The sequence below is a fragment of the Panthera leo genome, chromosome C2 (assembly GCF_018350215.1).
Source record: "Panthera leo isolate Ple1 chromosome C2, P.leo_Ple1_pat1.1, whole genome shotgun sequence".
Classification (NCBI taxonomy): domain Eukaryota; kingdom Metazoa; phylum Chordata; class Mammalia; order Carnivora; family Felidae; genus Panthera; species Panthera leo.
Window position 1 is genome coordinate 114,873,297 of NC_056687.1, and position 13,733 is coordinate 114,887,029.

General features: G+C 42.5%; 1 protein-coding gene across 2 annotated transcripts in view; it reads right to left on the reverse strand.

The window, feature by feature from the left end:
- Positions 1-843: 843 nt before the first annotated feature.
- GYG1 (glycogenin 1) overlaps positions 844-13,733 on the reverse strand; it is a 34,532-nt gene continuing 21,642 nt past the window's right edge. For both annotated transcript variants that reach the window (XM_042954749.1, XM_042954750.1), the window contains exons 6-7: positions 4,230-4,449; positions 844-1,752 (exon numbers count right to left, since the gene is read on the reverse strand). In XM_042954749.1, the coding sequence (XP_042810683.1) occupies positions 1,579-1,752; positions 4,230-4,449 (394 nt within the window). In that variant the 3' untranslated portion in view covers positions 844-1,578. The remainder of the gene's footprint in view (positions 1,753-4,229; positions 4,450-13,733) is intronic.

Genomic DNA, 13,733 nt, shown 5'->3' on the forward strand with positions numbered 1-13,733 from the left:
TTCCATACACCCCTCTATTCATTCACACCCACATTGAATAGGGCTCACCTGTGTAACCCAAAGGATATTGGGGAAAGAAGGGCAACCTTGGTTGATTAGGCCATAAAAGCCATTGCAGTTTCTGCCCAGTTAACGCTCTCAAGTTTCTTCTCATCATGGTCTTCTCTCCTGTATTTTTGTTTTTCCCCAGTAGAATGATCTCTGATTACTCACATTGGTTTTAAAAGGTCATTTTGGGGCACCTGGGTGGCTCAGTCGGTTAAGCATCTGGCTTTAGCTCAGGTCATGATCTCATGGTTCGTGGGTTCGAGACCTGTGTTGGGCTCTGTGCTGACAACTTGGAACCTGGAGCCTTCAGCTTCTGTGTCTCCCTCTCTGCCCCTCCCCCACTCATGCTCACTCTCTAAAGAATAAACAAACATTAAAAAAAATTAAAATAAAGGTAATTTTGGATCCTGCCCTTCCCTGGCTTGCCACATCCTTGCAGCCTAGAATCATCTGTACATTTAATTAATATCCTTTATACTTCTCATTTTAATTCATGAAGACACCGGTTCCAGTACTAACTGTCCTGAAAGATTATCAAATATGTTCAGAGACTGATAATGATTTGATGCTATAATATTTTCCAAAATCTGAATACTCAATATGGACGTAAAATGCGGGTGACAGATTAAATACATTTGATCTCACTTTCCTCCATCAATCACACCCATTACCATCACTGGAGAACACAATATTTAAATGTTTCTAGATATCTAGAAACCGATTCCAGTGTCAAGTGTTACACTGGTTTTTAAAACACTGACCAATTCTAAAACTCATGAACAACTACTTGATGCGTTTTTTTCAAGGGGAATGGGAATCCTTTATTTAGACAACCAGGATATGGCAAGAAGTCTTTATTTTCATACAGGGTGCCACTGCAGGTAACCATCAGAGAACACATGGCTGTTTATAGATACAGAGAACTGAACAAAAGCGTTTTCGCATGCTGTAAACTGTACATAGAAAACTGGTGAACAACTTCAGACACTGAAATTAGGAAATACAATGGGTTAACACCATCTGTTGATAGGTTTATGAATCCCTCAGCAGTGTTCTAGGCTGTCTTTACCTGGAAGCACAATTATAATCGCTCTGGTGGCCTCTGGGCAATTCTAAACTGTGGGTCTAGTCAAAGGTATAACAAGCAAGCACGAGAGAGATACCCTGTCCCAGTCTGAAGAGAGGCGGATTTAGAGCCTGTCTTGGCACGTTTCTAGAGTCGATACAGCCAATTTAATAGCTTGAGTTTCCCTTACCACATAGGTCAGCAAAATCCAGACTCTCTGACCGTCTGCTGAATAAGCCTAGGGTTAAAAAGCAGAACACTGTCCACACATAACAGAACTGCTACTTCACAACTTTTGCCCAGTTCTCACCTGTTGTCCTGCCAAATCCCCTCATCTGATGAATTTTAATTTTAGCAAAGCTTCTAGCAACTGTAACAGACCTTGCTTAACCCAGCTCTAGATACTAAGCATCCGAAACAAGTGCCTGTGAAATGGATGTGTCCATGGGAAAATGGCAGCGTTTCTACTGGAGGTAAGTGTCAAGTTTCCTCTTGATGTTGTCAAAGGAATCTGCTCCCATGTAATCGGCCTGGCCCTGTTCCCACCGCTCCTTCCGTTCTTCTGAGGACACAAAAGGCTGTGCTGTAGCCGGGATCTCCCCGAGGGACAGATGTGATACGGCTCCCGAGACACCTTCCTAAAAAGGAGAGCATAATTAGACTCCTTGAGAGCTGCAAAACAGACTGTTTTAAAAGAACGCAGGAAGTTGAAGAAGGTGAGAAAAGCCAGGATGAATTATCATGCAAAGTAGCAAAAACTGAAAAGTATTACATGAAACAAACAAACAAAAAAGACACAGGAATACAAGGGTCATATGATTTTTTTCCTAACGAAATGAAGACTTCTGGACTCAGTGAAAACATTGGGAGAACAAAGTAATTAGGGTTAATGTTTAAGTTCTGCATACCTTTCTACAGAAGCCACAAGAGAAAGCCAGTGTATAGACCAAGTCTGAAAGCTGCAAACAGTTCATTAGAAAGTGTAAGATGGATGGACAAGGGAACACAAGTCTCACGATAAATTCTCGATCTGTGTGGGCTCTGAAAGGTTGAGAACTTAAACAAAATGATCCCTCAGAGTCTAAGCTTCACAAAGGACCTAACCAGAGAGCCACACCACATACACAAGTTGTCAGGTTAGAAACGTGAGAGCTTAATTGTTTGAGACTATGCACCAAACGTCTCTGCTTGTTGAAGCTTATTATCAAGCATCTCATCTTGTAGCATGTGTGAATTTAATTGGCTTAATCTGGATCAACTGTTTCCATTCCCATCGCTTTTCCTTGGTTCCTAATTCTCAGTCCTTGGGTTGTGGAAGCAACAGGGTAAATGTGCAGGAAATGGAGCAAACCTACTCTACGTTAAATTAGGTTCTCATGACTTATACAAAGGCAATTAACTTCAAGTGCACAATAAAAGGATATCAAAGCTATTCTTCAAAAAGCTCTGAGGTGAGAAGGTACTAGAACTAGCAGAGAAAAAGGAAGGCAAATGAATCCATACAGGTACTGCTCTATAATGGAGGAAACGGTAGAACGAAATTTTTGATTACTGGTTTTTGTTGCTATACATATGTAAGTGTGTATGTGTGTGTTTATATATACTGGAACTCCAAGGCATCTGGGCAGATTCCAGAAGATTATTTTATAGCTGAAGCAACATTAAGTCCTTACCCTAGATTAGCCCTGCCTTTGCTTCCACTTGCAACAGGAATGATACAGGGAGTTTCTTCCAGAATTCTCTACTTCATGATATCTGTCAGAAGGTAACAGTCTTGCAGACCTAGATTTGAGTCCCAGTTCTGCTTTTGATGAGTATGTTATATAACTAACAGAGGTTATTTAACTTCTTTAGGCCTCAGTTAATGTTAATATACAAAAAGAACATAGTAACAATAATACTTGATAGAGTAGTTGTCAGGGTTCTGTAATAATAGCTAACTTTGTTTAAGCACTATGTGCCAGGCAACATTCCAAGTACTGTGCCAATATTATTTCATAGTCCATAGAAAGCAATTAGAGTAAGAATGTTAGTGTTATTTATTTTTCCCTTTCTCCATTTTACATATTGGTACAAGTGCTAATAAGTAAAATGGCTAAAATCTCTACTATGGCAAATAAAAGGATCTCTTACAACTTTTAGCCTCTTATAATTATACCAAGGTAATTAACTGATTAGATTGGATTATCATTCACTCATTCAATTCTATTCTTTATATCTTAATATGCAGCATAAAAGTATAATTTCTCATCCTCTTCCCATTTTTCCAAAAGAATAAACCTCACAGGAAGACTTTTAAAGTCAGAAGAGTCTAAGCAGTTTGGTGTTTTAAATGTTAATGTCATCTTCCTCTTACAAGGAGATTTTTTTCAAGATCCTACGTAACCATAAGAGCACAAACACAGCAAACCAAAATAATCCTAGAAAAGTATCTGTTGTTCCATGTTCATGTTATTGTAATGTTCACTGAAAAATACATTCTTCTAAGCAGATGGCAAAAATAAAATACATATATTTAAATGTTTGCAGTTTCTTTGAAAAAGTGTCCATTCATCTAAAGCATGAAACAGGGCACTATCTAAACCTTAGGAATAATCTCAGAACCTTAGGACAATGAGCTAAGAATTCTGTAGATTACACACACACACACACACACACACACACATATATATATATACATACCTCTAAAACCCTTTCTTATGCTCTCAGATCTAATCGAAATTTGCCACAAAATCTACTACTTTAATCTTTGCTGGCACTATTTCTCCCCTCTAAGATGGACAATTTTCTACAAAAATCTTTTTATTTATGTATTTATTTAAATTTAAATTCAAATTAGTTAACATACAGGGTAGTACTGGTTTCAGGAGTAGAACCCAGTGATTCATCACTTACACATAACACCCAGTGCTCATTCCCACAAGTGCCCTCCTTCATGCCCATCACCCCTTCAGCCTATCCCGCCACTCATCTCCCTTCCAGCAACTCTCAGTTTGTTCTCTGTATTTACGAGTCTCTTATGGTAAAATACCACTAAATACTCTACCTCTACCAGTCTATCAAGTTAAAAAAAATTACAGCATTAAATTACCGGAAAGGGTAAAACAGAACCTACCACATTTAGGTACGAGTGGGGATCTTTGACAAGGCCAAACTGTTGAAGCAGAGGTAAAACGTTGGTGGTGAAGATGTCCCACCACAGGTTGAGAAACTCTGGATGAGTCATGGTGGGATCATGGGACTCGCTTTTGACACTTTTTGTTTTAGGATCATAAGTATAATTCCATGGTTTGATTCGCCCCAGGAAATGCACAACTTTGGCATTTGCACCAAATCTGCCAAGGGAACACAAGTTGAAGCCATTAGTGGATTCCGAGCACTGACAAAAAGATAAATAGCACTTTGTTCTGTAGCCTGAACAGTGCACCTTCCATCTTGTAGTAGTGGTTGGTTGGAAAAGATATGAAGCTCACAGACAAATTTTTAGACATGCTTTTTAAATCATTCAATTGTATGTTAAATATACACAAAAATCCCAGAGTAGTGGTGGATCAGTGCAACAACCAACACACCAATCCACTGCAGGAAAGGTACAGCACGTGGAAAGCCATTTGGTATTACCTCGTAACATTGAAAATGCTCGCGCCTCTGGCCTGGAAGCTCAGCTCCTAGGCACACATCCTAAAGAAGCTCTTAAACATGTGCAACAGGAGACATACTCAAAATGTTCACGGCAGCAGCACTGTTTGAAGCAGTCATCACTGGATACAACCCAAGTGACCGTAACTTACTGGGTTAAGATTGCTCAGGAAGTGTTCACTCCGTTTCCCAATCTCCACAGCAGGAATGAGATTCCTGCCTCACTGATAAATTGGGCATGCTCACAGCACTTGCCTTTGGCCATGAAATGTGGGCAGAAGTGACACTGCCTTTTAAAAACAGTCCCTGCTTGTTTCTGTTCCTTCTGAGAAGCTGTGACCTCTTCCAGCAGAAGAGTGGATGAGACCCATGGAGCAGATCTGGATCAAACCTGTGGCCTGGCTCCAAACCCTGCTGAGATGATCAGAGCTGCCTCAGCCTACCCACCAATATATGAGCAAGAAATACATACTTACTGTTGAATGTCACTGAGATTTTATGATTACTTGTCCATTTTTTTTTTTTAATGTTCATTTATTTTTGAGAGAGAGAGAGAGACAGTGTGACGGGGGAGGGGGCGGGGCAGAGAGAGAGAGAGAGAGAGATACAGAATCTGAAGCAGGCTCTAGGCTCCGAGCAGTCAGCACAGAGCCCGACGCGGGGCTCGAACCCACGAACTGCAAGATCATGACCTGAGCCAAACTCAGACGCTTAACCAACTGATCCACCCCATTTAATCTTTTTAAAGGATAACTTATGGTGTATTCAGATCATGGGATGTAATACAGCAGTCAAAATAAACAAATTGTAGCTATACATATCATGTAGCAAATGGATAATTTTTTTATATTACAACAGCAAGTTTAACTGCACACAGCTACATTTTTTTTCTTGTGATGTGATGTTGTAAGATTTACTGTCAGCAACTTTCAAATATGCAATACAGTACTGTTAACTACAGTCATCATGATGTACATCACATCCCCAGGTCTTTTTATCTGATAACTAGAAATTTGTATCTTTTCACCACCGTCACCCATTTTGCTCCCTCCCTACCCTCTGCTTCTTTCAGCCACCAATTTTTTTCTTTGTATTTATGAGTTTGTCTATTTGTTTTTAGATTTCACATATAAGTGAGATTTTATAGTACTTGTCTTTCTCTGCCTTCACTCAGCATAATGCCCTTACAGTCCATCTGTGTTGCCGCAAATGGCAGGACTTCCTTCTTTTTATAGCTGAATAATATTCCATCTTACATGTACATATACATTTTCTTTATACATTCATCCATCAATGAACACTTGTCTTAGCTATTGTCATTAATGCTGCAGTGAACATGGGGTGTGAAAATGGATGAATTTTAAAAATATGATGAAAAATTCAAATTCAAATAGAAATACATGCACAGGAATCCACTCCCATAGTGCAAAGCAAAGTACTGCTTAAAGAGTAGAAACCTGATCAACATATAAGTGTCATGATGTTGGTTACCTCTGGGGGAAAGGGAAGCATGATGGGAAACAGACACACAGGGGCTTCTGAGGTACTGGTTGTGTTCTATTTTTTAACTTGCATTTAAAAAAAAACACATTTTTTATATATACCCTTTTGTGTATGCACTGCATCTCACAATAGTATCCTAAAAAGACTAAGAGTTAAGAGTGGTCCTGTTCTGGCTGGGAGGAAATCTGTGTATATAAAACCAAATAATAAAGGTAAAGATAACATGTGCCAGAAGAAAAATGGGAACAGTGAGTGCTCTGGGAATGCAGAGGCAGGGAGGTCGTGGAAGGTAGGTTCACTGGGGCAGAGACTTAAAGCTTGTACAGCAGACTGGATCTGGGTAGCTAGCACTAATACGGAGAATTCTAGGCAGAGGGATAGCAAGTATCAGGTGAGCATATGTGTGTTAAATGGAGGGTCCTCCCAGTGGAGCCAAAGAGGAAATTTTGCTAGGAAAGGAAGAATGGGACAGGTACTTGGGTGTTGGGCTCAAGTGTTGGATTTTAGTGGATTTATCCTATAGGCAACCAAAGTAGCTGAGCATGATGTACAGACTGAAATAATGCAAACTCTATTCATGTAACTTTTCTGATCTTAAAAAAAAATTTTTTTTTTTAATGCCAGAGACCTATTACATAGCTATCACTATCAGAGTTTCCTATGTTTGGGGCCCAAATTCTTTTAGGGACATGATTGGGAATAATAACAGTCTGGCACGGTAGACCTTACTAATGTGTTAACAGAGGCTCTTAGAGGCCAGTGAGTTGCCTGCAGCCCTATAGCTATTAAGTAGCAGAAAAAGGATTTGGCACATTTCTGCTTCTTAAGCCTGTCCTCTTAGCAATCCTACCATGCTGCCACTCCAAAACTGAGAAAAATAGAGCCTATCGTAAACTTCCTCCTAAAACCGCTGGACTATTCCACAGTTCATTTCTTCTGAAAACGCAGTAGATACCTGGTATCCGCAAGTTTACTCTTTTATTTTACATTTTACACACCTACACACATAACCCACAGGTACACAAACACATGCATACAAATACTCTCAACTTTATCCTTAAAAGGATAGAAGTCCTAATGCTCAAAATTTGTGCAGATAGGGCTATCAACTAAATAAGCACCTGCTACGCATAAGGCACTATGCTCAGTGCATGACCCCAAATGATTTTCGTCCCAACAGGGAGAGGGGTCATCTAACGTAAAAATAAGAAACGAGCACAAACGAGGCAACGAGTCAGGGCTAGCAGTGCAATGCTGACATTAGGGTCTATGAAAATGCCAAAGCAGTTAGTGCAGGTGGGGATTTTCAGAAGAGGCTTTGTGCAGGAAGTGGGGTCCAGAGGAGACCCCGGGCAAGATGGCAGTTAAGATAAAGGCCTTCGACAAACATTCTAATGGTGACGGGGGAGCCCACAGCCCAGAGACCTGACGCTTGTGTTGATGGGGCTGGCGGGCACTGCCTCATCTACAACACAAACACGCCTAAAACCAGAAGAGAGCACATGTGAAAGAACAGGTGTTGCTTCCGCCTTCTCAGACATCCCGTCCTCCCGACTCGTCTTGCCTGGAGCAAGAGCCTTGTGTGCTCCTCCTAGAGTAACTGGCCATTAATTTCAATCCACGATTTCGCCTAGACCTAATATGAATGTCATAAATTATATGAAAGGTAATACTACTTAACATATATTAAAACGTGAATATAGCATAAACTCTATTCCTTTCTAACTTGCTCTTGGGACGGTTTGCAATAGATCAGGCAGGAGAAACAGTAATAGCTAACATACATGGAGTACTCACACATACCACACTGCTTAACATCTGCATGGTTTATCTCATTTAATTTCCAAAACAACTGTGTGAGGAAACCAAGGCATGAAGGTAATACCTTGTCTAGGATCCCATGGCTGGGATCCCACCCAGGCGGTCTGGTTCCAGAGCCAAGGTTCTTAACCACAAGTAGGCTGTTACTGAAAGACACTCCCAGAATTTTAAGGACATCACCTGAGAGTGACATCTGTTACCTCAGGAATTCCCTGCCTACAGATGGTCAATCTGGAAAGTGGAAAGGATGTGCCTAATGAACCATAGAAATACTCCAAACATAGTCAAAGACAGGTAAAAGTAACTACCAGGAAAGAAAGCTACAGAACAAGCAACTTAGGGCCACCTGAGAAAGACTGTTCTCAGAAGGGTTCGGTTTGCACAAAGGTCAGGGAAGGTGGGCGGGAACAAGAAATGGATGGTGGTGTGTTTAGGACCAGCAGCTGACCCCTAAGTGGACTGTGCTAGACCTTGTCTAAGGGCCACCTCAGCCCATGAACTGGGCCTTTAAAGCTCATGCAGAGGCAAGACACAGTGACCCAGTGCGGTGCCGAATGCCACTGGGGTCTGCAAACACCTCACAGTGAGACCGTCCCATCTCTTCTGGAGGCAGGAGTCTACACTTCTGCCCCTGGCTCTGTCTGTGCCCCCAAGGTGGCTCGGGGGCCTCTGCAAACTGCCTGGAGACTGGGCTTCATGCTGCTTAGATCCCACCCCATGTGGCTCAGGGCCTTCCCCTTGCAGGTCAACAGAAACACCATTTGGGGGCATTCCACATCCTGCATTTCACTGTGGCTCAGACCTGGGATCTACCTTCCTGAAGCTGTGATCCATAGTGTGTCTTTAATGTGAAATCATGGATACCCTCTGTGGCTAGAGGAAGCATCATCCTTCCTCAAAATTACCTTCTTTACCTAGTCTATCCTAACACTGTGAAAAATTGTATCCACTGGACAGTCTTTTCATAGACAGGGCAGTCTTAGTTTGAAGAAAGACCTTGATAAGCCTGTCTGAGGTAGAAGCCGAGATCATAAGGGATCCTAAATGTGGACGGAACTGCCCTTTGTGCCCAAAGGCAAGGGATTCTTTGGTGCCGGTAAGATGGGGGGAGGGAGAAGAGGTGAGCAGGGTTGTGGAGATGTGATGTCACCGCCCAAGAGATACCCAAATTTCAGGAAAAACAAAACAAATCATGAAATGCATGATATGAATAGGTTTTTATTGCAGCCCAGGGGTACCAAGGGACAGACCAAAAAGAGCTCATGAGGATTCAGGAGTGTTAAGGCCAAAGCTGCAGGTGAGAAGAAGTAAGAAAGATGCTAGGGCACACAGGAGTCATGCACAGGCTCCAGAGGCCATGAGTTCAAGCCACGATTAGCCCTACTTCTGTATGGTGAAGAACGAGAACTCTTTTTTTCAGGTATCTGAGGTATTCCTTTAACCTAGCGGCCACACACCAAACAGATCTATGGAAATGAGTAGGGGCAGGAGAAAAACAAGTTTTAGAGCAAGGATTCTTTATGAGAAGTGCAGGCCTGGACAAGTCACTGAATGTGGAAGGTTCTGGCCAGCCCACAGGCCCTTTGAGGGTGGGAGGATGGGGGCAGGGCGCAAAGTAAGGCAGCTGCTGAGTGGGAAACATGGGGCTCTGATAGGAGGGTAGGAGGAAAGTGAAGACAGTCCTGCAGTTTTGCGTAAGGTGGTCATACACAGCTGTGTTCTGGGAAATCACCTGGGGCAGCCCTTGGCTTGATAGAAGGCAGACTGTTAGGCCTAACACTGGCCACTTTATAGGATGATGCGTGAGTTATATCGGTAAAACCATGTAACTGTGCTCTAGCTGTAAAAACAGAACAGTATTTATTTACACAGCAGAGCAGCCTCAACGGCTTGCTCTATTAACTTTCATAATAAAGCGCTTTGTTTACAAAACAGATGAGCAAAAGGTCTCAGACACTGTTTTTGTATCCAGAGTTTCAATTAATCTAGATATGAATTTCATGTAATTATGTTTAGGTCTTAATCCTGCTCCCCAAGGAATGTTTCTAAAGATTATTTCCTATCATTTTAATCAATTCTACTTTTCAGTTATTTATGAAAATCCAAAACAACGATATCAAAATGAAATAAGTAAAAGCACAGGTCATAACTGAAAGGCGAAATTACTTGTTGCTTAAAAGAATTATTTTAGTCTGGCACCCCTGGGTGGCTCAGTTGGTTGAGAGTCTCTTGATTCCAGCTCAGGGCATGATCTCACGATCAATCGTGGGATTGAGCCCTGAGTCAGGCTGGGTGTGGAGCCTGCTTTGGATTCTCTCTCTGCCCCTCCCCAGCTCTCGAGTGTGCACTCTCTCCAAAAAAAAAAAAAAAAAAAAAAAAAAATCAGCCTAAATCCAAAATTTGGGTATATTCTTACAGGAGGGTAATTCTCTCCCTCTCTCTCACCAAAAGCAGCAATCAGGTACCAGTCAGAATTTATATCACCTGGCTAAAGCAAAATAGGTAGCCAGTGAATAAGGGGACATACTGATGTCAAAAGATAAAGTTTAACTGACCTCGACCAGGAACAAGGAGAACTAGAAGATTCACTGACTCACTGCTTGATTTACCCACTAATTTTATCAGCCAGGAATAAAAACAAACAAACAAACAAACAAAACATTGGGTACATATTACAATTGTCTCTAAATTACTGAGAGCCATTCATTCTGACCCAGTAATGGGGATTTGTCTCAGCTTGCATACATCTCTTAAAATAAGTGTTCTAATTTTAACTTGATAGAATCTCAAAAGAGACGTCCAGATCACAAGACATAGTTTGAACCTGAGCCAGCAATAATACTGCTTATGTTAGCCGTTAAAATAATCCCTGTGACCTGATGTTAGCAAAAGATCAGATAGAATTTTCATGACTAGTTTAGCAGCTGGTAACGTGTGGATAAGACTACAGAAGTGTTTAGCATGGAAAAGGAACTACCTCCGTGACAGTGCACACGGGAGCCATTTTACTTCTCGTGAAGCGTTTTTACGTGTGATGTTCAATTAGGCGCCAAAAACAAGAAACAAGGTACTGCTTGTGAGAACTTTCTCTGCGAAATGGGGCAGCACTCCCAGCCACCCACTGCCCACCTCAATGACTCCTGTTCTCTGGCACATGACCACTCACGCCTGTACCTCCTTACGCACAATCCCTTCTCCCACTACCAGTCAGCCACCCTTCCTCTCTCACCCTCTCACAGTCTAAATCAAGGGTCATGAGCCCAGTGCCCAAGGGGTGTGCTGGTCATGCAGAGTAGGAGTCAGTTTGGTGAAGGGGACCACAGAGCACAAGTGAATACATGTTCTATCACCAGAAGACAGTAGATACTCAGAGGAAAACATCTGTGGCCACCAGGGACCCACCTGATTTTTCCTTGCCTCTCAAGCTAAATAACTTTTCTCAATCATGCCCTGGAAATCAGAACAACATCAGTACTCAAATGTGGACTTTAATAACCTACACTAGGACCTCGTCAACTACTTCACCTACCAAGGTGGCCTGTCCTCAGAGTAGGCCTGGCCACTATGGAGACTTTCCTGGTAGTATGTCAATCTCAGTCCCTCCTGGCTGACTGCTTGCTCATTCATTCATTCAACCAAAAAATATACCCACCTACCTTCATCTGTATCCATACCCTCTGCCTTCCTTTGTGTTACAAGAACTGAACCATCCTGGCTCATAACGGACACCAGCTTCCCCACTTGTGCACCAGGACACATCCTCTTTCAGCTTCTCAAAGACATGACTTCAGTAAGTCTCCCTTCAGTTTCCTGCATTATTAGTGCACTCACTCTTTCTCTTCTTGATCATGCCCATCAAGATACCAATATGCTTGAACTTCTCCCATCTTCAAAAAAAACAACCCCTACCACCCTCTCTGGATCCTGTATCCCTACCTAGCTCCCAGCCCATTTCTCTGCTCTCTCTTAAAGATGATGCTTCAGAAGAGCAGTCTACATTCAGGATCTCTAATTCTCCCCTCTCTTGGATCCACTTCAAACTGGCTTCCTCCCACCACTCTACCAGACATGCTCTTGTCAAAGTCACTAGTGACCTCCACATTCTAGGTCAGTACTCATTCTCAACTGTCCTCTTATAGGAGTTATCACAGCATCTGAGACAGATGGATCCCTCCTTCCCCCTTGGAACATTTTCTTTGGCTGGCATGTGCAGCACCTCACTTTCCGGGGTCTCCTCTTGCCTTACCGTTCTTAGTCTCAAGTCCCTGCTCCTCCACATTTTCCTATTTCGGGACCTTCAGGACTCTTCCATCATAATCACTCTCTTGGTTATCAGTCTCATGGCTATAAATATCACTTATATGTTGACACTCCCATACTTAGGTCTCACTTGGACCTCTCTCCTCAACTCCCCACTCTTACATCTACTTACTTTTCCACCCTTTCACTATGATGTTTAAATTTTTTTTAATTTTTTTTAATGTTTATTTACTTTTGACAGAGAGAGAGAGACAGAGCATAAGCAGGGGAGAGGCAGAGAGAGAGGGAGACACAGAATCCAAAGCAGGCTCCAGGCTCTGAGCTGTCAACACAGAGGCCGAGGCGGGGCTTGAACTCACAGACTGAGAGATCATGACCTGAGCCCAAGTCGGACGCTCAACCAACTGAGCCACCCAGGCACCCCTCACTAGGATGTTTAATAGGCACCTCAAACTTAATATAACCCAAACTTGATACACTCAGTACATCTCTGGTCAACCCCTGCTCCCACAAACCTGCTTCCCCCACAGTCTTCTCCATCTCAGGGAATAGCAACTCCTTTACTCCAATTGCTTAAGGCCCCAAACCAGTAACAGTCATCAAACAGCTTTCTCCCACATCCCACCAAATATCTGATTTTTTTTCAAAAGAAACTGACAATCTAGGTTTCATGTGAAATTTCCTGATTTCTAAGCACTGGCCACGGAGTACAAAAAGAAGAAAACTATGTAAGGAAGACAAAAACACACTGCTCAGACAAATACAGTTTGCAGCCCACCAGTCTGAGACCTCAGAGGAAGGTATGTCTTCTGCTCAATCCACACACTTTTCCCCTCCCAGCTCCTACTGAAGGCATTTCTCACTTAGACTTCTGTCCACGAGATATCACTCTTTGTGCCTTTTTTGCCCAATGTCAGAGCTGCTTTTAAAGGCTGGGCTGGGACTGATGGGGAAGCTTCTCCCTTGGTGATAAGGGCTGAGATAGGGGAATGGAACTGATGACAGTAATATCTGAGGACAGATCATCTGATGAAAAGAGATGAGGTCAGAAGGAGCAGAGGGCCATGCTGGAAACTGGGGTACCTGGGGCCCAACAGGCATCACTGACACCCATAAAGGAGGAACAGGACAGTCATGCAGCCACTGCTTGATTCTTCTCCAATGCTCAAATCATGGACTGTGCCACGTGACATACAGAAAACCCTCCACATGTAAGCAGATGCAAGGCTGATTAGACTCTAGCTCCCTCATTCATCTTTGCGGCCCTCAGTGAGCAGATTGTGTGGTACCAGCTCTGTGCCGCAGGCCTACCGACTGAATGAACGGGTGAGTGAACAAACAGAAGGCAGAAAAAATAAGACGGATCCAAACTATAGGGCCTCAGGGTTTTAGGTGA